At 42.0% G+C, this 7,449-nt stretch overlaps 1 protein-coding gene across 2 annotated transcripts in view; it reads right to left on the bottom strand.

Annotated features, from left to right (window-relative positions):
• smad6b (SMAD family member 6b) overlaps positions 1-2,012 on the bottom strand; it is a 28,772-nt gene extending 26,760 nt beyond the window's left edge. The window contains exon 1 of one of the 2 annotated variants that reach the window (XM_058076535.2): positions 651-2,009. In XM_058076535.2, the coding sequence (XP_057932518.2) occupies positions 651-1,425 (775 nt within the window). In that variant the 5' untranslated portion in view covers positions 1,426-2,009. Of the gene's footprint in view, positions 1-650 lie in introns of both variants that reach the window. The other variant, XM_078789185.1, reaches the window with a different exon arrangement.
• Positions 2,013-7,449: the final 5,437 nt, after the last annotated feature.

The raw sequence follows: 7,449 nt of genomic DNA on the forward strand, positions 1-7,449 counted from the left end.
GCTGGAGCCTATCTGGAGCTGGAGCTGTCTTCGGGCGAGAGGCGGGGTACACCCCGGACTGGTCGCCAGCCAATCACAGGGCACATATAGACAAACAACCATTCACACTCACATTCATACCTATGGACAATTAACCTAGCATGTTTTTGGAATGTGGGAGGAATGCACGGGGAGAACATGCAAACTCCACACAGAGATGGCCGAGGGTGGAATTGAACCCTGGTCTCCTAGCTGTGAGGTCTGCGCGCTAACCACTCAACCACCGTGTCGCCGTAAAATAAACAATTTAAAGAAAATAACACGAAACACTTTGAGGATAAGTACAAATAAGTACATTTGTATTAGTCACATTAAATATGTCTAAGTCATCCATATCAGTAATTATTCAAATAGTGAATACAAGTTAGCAATAAAAAAGGGTTTGAACAGAGAAAGGAGTTAATGCACTGACTTTCATAGTGTGAGGCATGCCACACCTGGGATGTGCAGTAGCTTGAGAAAAATAAAGAAAACCTGCTATGCTGACTTCAGTTATATGAAGAGAAAATGAGTTTAATAGAGAGCAGGGGAATCTGCGACTGCCTCACTGGGACACACTTTGAAAATTGTCCTTTCCCATGCATGTAAAGGCGAAAGGGTGGTCTTCTTACCTGGCCCACAGAGGCGACTGTAGTGATAGGGATTGCAGCACACAGTCGGACTGTCCAGCCCACCAAAGCTCTTACACTCACAGAGCGGTTTGAGCTGGGCCGGGTGCTGGAGGTCTGACCAGCGGTACAGTTTACACACAAGCAGCTGTGGGGACGCCACACGGCCACCCAGTCTCAGCTCAGTCCGGGACACCATAACGCAGTCGCTGGGAAGCCCTCCTTTGGACTCCACCGCCTCCAGTAAAGTATCCAACGCCTTCTCCTTGAGCTTTTTTAAAAGTGTGTGTGTGGCCAACTTCAGTTCTTGCTCCAGCACCGTGCGAGGCATCGCCTCCTGGGACTCAGGAGAACCGCCATCCCGCTGGCCCAGGCCCCTCAGGGTGAAGTGGCACGACCCGGGGTCCCTGCTATCCGGGGTCACCTCCGGACCCCTGAGCTCAGTGTGGTCCCGCTCTTTAAATAAGCAGCAGGTCACAGTCCTGGAGTCACTGTCCTGCACGAAGCGAGGAGACCCTTGGTCCTGCGCACACCCTGCACCCCCATCTTGGTCTAACCCCAGGGCGCTGCTGAACACACCCCCTGGGTCACCTGCGAATGACCCGCTGGGGGTCATCGATCTAAACTCCGTTTTAGGAATCTTCTGCGGGTTGTTTGCGAAGAGATCGTCCCTGCACCCCTCATGAGTTTGGCCATTTCCATCGTCCCCCTCTTTATCTGGAATCAAACGGCTTCTCCAGAGTCGCCGCACAAGACCTGAGCGTTTCGTCCTGAACATAGACAACTTGACTATCTATTGGGGGGGCGAGGGGGTGGAGGTTACTCTTGTTCGGCTGTCCCAAAGTTAAACACACTCAACATGAATAAGTGAGGGAAATGCCGTGCAGGGCATGCACAGCCAACTGACCCACACTGGTGGCCAAACGGCAACATTAGACACAAGACGCACCGGTTGCGTCTACACGCCGACAAAAGCGCACAACAATAACACAACGAAACGCGACATTCCGAGGAACAATGTGACAAAAATTAGCGGACTTTAGCGGAAGGAAGCTGCCACAACTAAGACGTGGAGTCCATCATTGAGAAGATAGCTTTGGAACAAAAATCCAAACAAAGGTATAGCTCCAAAATAGTTTGGCACTTTTTTGTACAAATCCCCAAACAAAAGTACGAGAAATCAAGATCCTTGTTCTCTTTTTTAAAAATCCCAACAACAGATCCACGAAGAAGAAAAAGAAGAGGAGCAATCCCGGGGACGAAGCGCATTCCTGCTTCTCTCCTCAGAGCCGAACCAAACTGCAAGCCAGCGCGCTTTCTTTCCCAGTTTCTCTCTTTTTCGCTCCCCCCCTCCTCTCTTCTCCTCTCCTCTCTCTCACTAACACACACACACACACACACACACACACACACACACATGCGGGGCCCCCGAGGAGAGCGCTGGAGCCATTGGCTGACTACCATCATGTGCTAGTCTAGACACTTTGGCGGCTGGGAGCTGCACTGATTGGTGCACAAACAAGGTTTCAAGTTTCTTAACTCTTAAAGGCGAACCAGCCACCTATCGCTTTAACTTCAACTCACTCCCAACTTATTTACATTTCACCTTGTTATCGCACTTTGCAGCAAAATAACAAGAAACACCCATGTGTTTTATGAGGGGAAATAAATCAATTGGTTCCAGCTTTAATGGGAAATAAATACTAATAATAGAATTTGAATATGATTCTTTATATTATGCTTTCAGGCATGGTGAATTATTATTTTAATATTTCACTATCTAGGCACTATTTCATTGTTGTTTCTCTAGTACATTTTATAGATATAATAATATAAAATAAAAGTGGCATTTGCATATTATGCTTCAATAAACACATTTTAACTCTCCTGCCTCCTATGCATGAATGACCTTCTATACAATACCAGTATGTTATAGCCAACAGAGGGCGCCTAAAGTGGGTGGGGAGGGGTGGGGGTAAGCCTGCAACATATACTATAGGGGAGGGAGGGGTGTCCATACATTGAATTCATATTCACTCTAAAACTAATCCAACGTAAATCAAGATTATGCTATGCAATTGCTTTTTTTTTTAACTTAATCCACAATTACAAATCATTATTTTGTTATTATTTAATAATTCCTAATTTTGACAGTTTTAAAATACAAAAAAAAATATCAGTATGATATTGTACATACACCCAAACAACCATTCACACTCACATTCATACCCATGGGCAATTTAGGGTTTCCAATTAACCTAGCATGCATGTTAATTTAGAGTGTTAGGAAAACCTGGAGAAAACCCACAGTGAGAACATGCAAACTCCATACCTAGATGCCCAACAGAGATTTGAACCCAGATGCTAACCACTAGGCCACAGTGCAACTGTGATAGAATTTTATTAGAATTTTTCATTTAAAAAAAACAGTGATTCAATGTTATTTGAAAAAAAGACTTTGAATGACATCATCCTGCGTGGTATGTATGGTGTATGTATGGTGAGCATTTAAGCAGAATGGTAAAAAAGTAGTGCGAGATCTACATTTCCACTTCATACTCCAGAATATTTTAGCAGCAGATAATTATCTGCTGGTGTCGAGCAACATTGTCGTGAGTGAACAAGGGTCAAGTTGTCACCCACTAGCTGAGCTGAAATCTGATTGCCAGCAGCGGTACTTCTGTCTTGGTCTTGCATTTTAACACAATTAGCTGTGTTTGTGAGTGGGAGGACAGGGAGTGGTCAACTATTGTGGCCTGCAACCCGAAAATGTCCACATGAGTTGTGCCGTTGGCATGAATGTTGCTCAACTTCTCAAAGTCATTTTCTTGAAAAGACTGACTCAACAGCACCTCTGCTGGTCGCAGCCAAGCGGTGTAGTACATTTAGCTTCAATCTCTTCAAGATCTCTGGGGGAGCCAGCAAAGGAACCCCGACAACACTCTTTACTACTATTTGATGACTACAGTAAAGTTAAATTGAATCTGGCCTTGTAATAGTCACAGTATCCTGGCTCGGAAAGCTGCATGGCAAAGACACCCGCCAAGTTGCAGTAACTAGATGCTCGGGGGGGAAAGGGTTTAAGTGTGTCATTGGCTGGTGACCCCTGCTTTGAAAAGTCAGCTGCAGTATACAGTGGAACCTATGCATGTGTAGTCCAGTGATGAGACATGACATTAGATTACATTACCTTCAAGGGATTGTTCGGATTTTTTGACATGAATTTGTATGACACTCCCATAAGCAGGGACGTCCGTCAACAGCGACTCACTACCCATTTCGTGTCCTGACACCCCGATGTGATACAACTGCAGAGAAAATAATGGTCATCGATTTGTGAGGTAGGATTTTTTTTCTAGTAGGCATTTTTGCGATGCAAATGTATTATGCTTTTTTTACGCATATTGTTTTGAGAAGTCAAAAAGACTTCACTGCTGATGGGGGTGTCATACAACTTCATGTCAAAAATCCGAACTAGTATAAACTATCCGAACTTAAAAACAAGTTCTCCTCCCATTCCTTTTAAAGTGGTTTGTTTTAGATTTCATACTTTATCCCCCTTCCCCACTCTGTCTGAAACCCTTTCCGAAGTTTAGAATAACTAAATTGGAAGCTAACTAGTTAGCACTCCCATGTGTCCCTGCAGTGTTTCCGTAGCCTGTGCATTAGAGTTGTGCAGTGTGGCGTAAACAAAGAATAATAGTAGTGTAATGGTGACTACAGGGTCCTCATAATGAAAAAAAATATATATATTCAAAAGGTCCTAAACAGATTTTCTCTGATGTAATCACGCAAATATTCTATTTATTCATCGGAAAATTCACTTATCACAGTCCAGTCTGAAACCAATTAACCACAATAAACAAGGGACAACTGTATATTCAAAAAAGGGATTATCTTCTTTATTTTTCTGTTAAAAGTGCTTAACAATATTTTAGATTTATGACATAATTACAATTATAATTGTGATGCATGAAGTCACTGCATTCAACTTTTAAGGTCGACTGTATTCTGATACAGTTTATACAGACGGCATTTAAAATACTATGCCCAAAGAGCACAGTTAATCTGTGTTGCAATAACTTACATATACAATAATCCCTCATTTATTGTGGTTGATTTGTTCCAGTCCTGACCGTGAATATTATTATGTTGTTAATATCGTGCCTGTTGTGAGATCATTTAAACCTGCAATAAAAGCCTGTTCCTGCCATCTCAGCAAACAATTACTGACACCTAGTCCCCAGTGTATAATACTACATTCACAAATACAATGCAACTTATACTTATTTTAATTCATTCAGCAATTTTTATGCTCGAAAATGATTAACTCGGGCAAAAAATATGTAAAATTTTCTTACATATGCATATTTTTGGACTAATCGTAAGCTGTATTCAACCACGAAATGGCATGATTTATGAATTAGAATTTGTCTAAATTTGTCCTTGCGTCAGCCACGAAATTGAAGAGTGCTGAGGGACAACTTCATTCGAATTTTCTTGTGAGTTGAAAGATACTGTGTATCAGCACACACTCACCACCGCCACCTGGACCATCTCAGAAGCTCTCAGGGTTGCACCAGTGATGGTGCCAGCGTGAAAACCTGGAGTCAGGTTTCAGGTTGGAGTCGGGGGGGGGGGGGCTTTTGGGCACAGGGAAGTTACGGCAGGAGGACACGGAGGCCATTATGCCTGCACGGTGTTACAAGCACCTGTTGCAAATACATTCCCTTCTGTAACCCAATCACATGTCAGACAAGGGAAAGAAAAATGTTATTACAGATGGACACTCCTTTTAAATCATTGTCATTTTCAATGACAATTTTTTTTTTTTACAAAAAAGTGAGTATGTGATTTAGGCCACGTAATAACACGTACTAACAAGTGTGAAAATGATCCTATCACTAAGCTAGTTTTATAGGCTCCTACTGGTGGATGGTGTTTCACTATTCAGTTTATGCTTAAAATGTGATGTTGTTCCTGTGTTAGTTTTGCCCATGACATAATAAATAAGATAAATTAGATTGCTATAATGTAGGACACTCCCTCCACAGCTCCACAGAGATCTGTGGGAACATGAGCCGGGCTGTGGGTCCAAAAAGGTTGGGGACCACTGATGTACATGAATTCCATTGCTGTGTAGTTAACACAGAACGGACAAGCGTACCCCTGCCTAAAATAGGGTTGAGGCTATCTGTCTGAAATGCTGTAGCAGCTCTGTGTAGATTACACAATCGTTATGATGACCTTGTGCTGCGGAGTTAGTGCACAGTGAAAAACCACTACAGCCATTCTATTTACCGCTGGTTCTTAGGATAGTTATACAGCACAGTGGAAACTTGGCTAGTGTCAGCCCAGTTATCTTGGTTTTTGGTCAAAAAATGTACAGTAAGCATGCAAGATGGTGTGCGTCTTGGTGTGTTATTAATATACTGCGTGAATCCAAGTGTGTTCATAATGTATATTATCTCAAATGTCGTTGTTAGCATACTTTGCTAACAAAACCCTGGAACTGGTAGTCAGCTACGTCGGCTCATAGCGGTTGACTCTAAAAAAATGTTAACACAAAACATGTTTTTACATGCGTAAAACAATTCTAAAAGGCATACAAATGATAAATGGAAGGGACAAATGAACATTGAAGACTGTTCACAAAGACACAATCTTCCTGTTTTGTCATGAGTTCTCAAAAGTGTTTCTCACCTTCTTTATCAAAATTACTATGACTCCATTTTGGGTTACAATATTAAAGCGAGAAACATTATGGAATTCAAGAAATAACTCATGTCAAAACAGGAAGGTGGTGGCGTGTTGACCTCACCGCCACATCGTGTCTTTGGGAAAAGTCATGTCAAGAATCATGTCTTCAGCAAAACTAGAAGTCATTAAGTGTTAATTTATCCATTTCATTCATCATTTTTATATATTTACATGCATTTTGAATGGTTTTCTGCATGTCAAACTATTATAAACTAATAACATTTTGCGTTTACATTTTAGGCTGCAGGGCAGTCGAGTGGTTAGAATGTAGGCCACACAGCTAGTAGACCCGGGTTTGATTCCCCTCTCGGCCATCTCTGTGTGGAGTTTGTGCATGCGTGGGTTTTCTCCGGGTACTCCGGTTTCCTCCCACATTCCAAAAACATGCTAGGTTAATTGGTGACTCCAAATTGTCCATAGGTATGAATGTGAGTGTGAATGGTTGTTTGTCTATATGTGCCCTGTGATTGGCTGGCGACCAGCCCGGGGTGTACCCCGCCTCTCGCCTGAAGACAGCTGGGATGCCCGCGAGCCTCGTGAGAATAAGTGGTGGAGAAAATTTATGTATGTTAACATTTTTAGATTTCTGGAACGGATTAATTGGATTTACATTATTTCTTATGTGAAAACTCTATTTGGTTACCATCCGCTTTGGTTAGAGTCATTTATGAAGCTTCAATAAGGACTTGTTGAAGATGAGCCATTTTGAGTATTTGTTAGAAAAAAGTGTGGCCTTTTGAAATGTTTACTGAAGCATATATGCAACATGTTTAGCAAGTGTTAAAGGAAAGGGATTATTTTAAATTAATATGATGAAAACAATGTTTTGGTGCATAGCAGCCATTTTTGTGGCCGTGTCTTGTTGACCGAGATTGCATATTTGAATATTTAAAAGTCTTTATCAAAACAGAATAAAATGCCAATGATTTAGTATTTCCTACTGGGTGTGGTGTGGATCAAAAGGTGTTTGATTTCCATCCAAGCATGGCTTGATGCATCTTGAATACGAAAGGGCTTCCCATGTAGAAGAAAGAAGTAAAAA

This window comes from Doryrhamphus excisus, linkage group LG1 (genome assembly GCF_037039965.1).
Source record: "Doryrhamphus excisus strain RoL-2023G ecotype Guam linkage group LG1, RoL_Dexc_Guam_v1.1, whole genome shotgun sequence".
Classification (NCBI taxonomy): Eukaryota; Metazoa; Chordata; class Actinopteri; order Syngnathiformes; family Syngnathidae; genus Doryrhamphus; species Doryrhamphus excisus.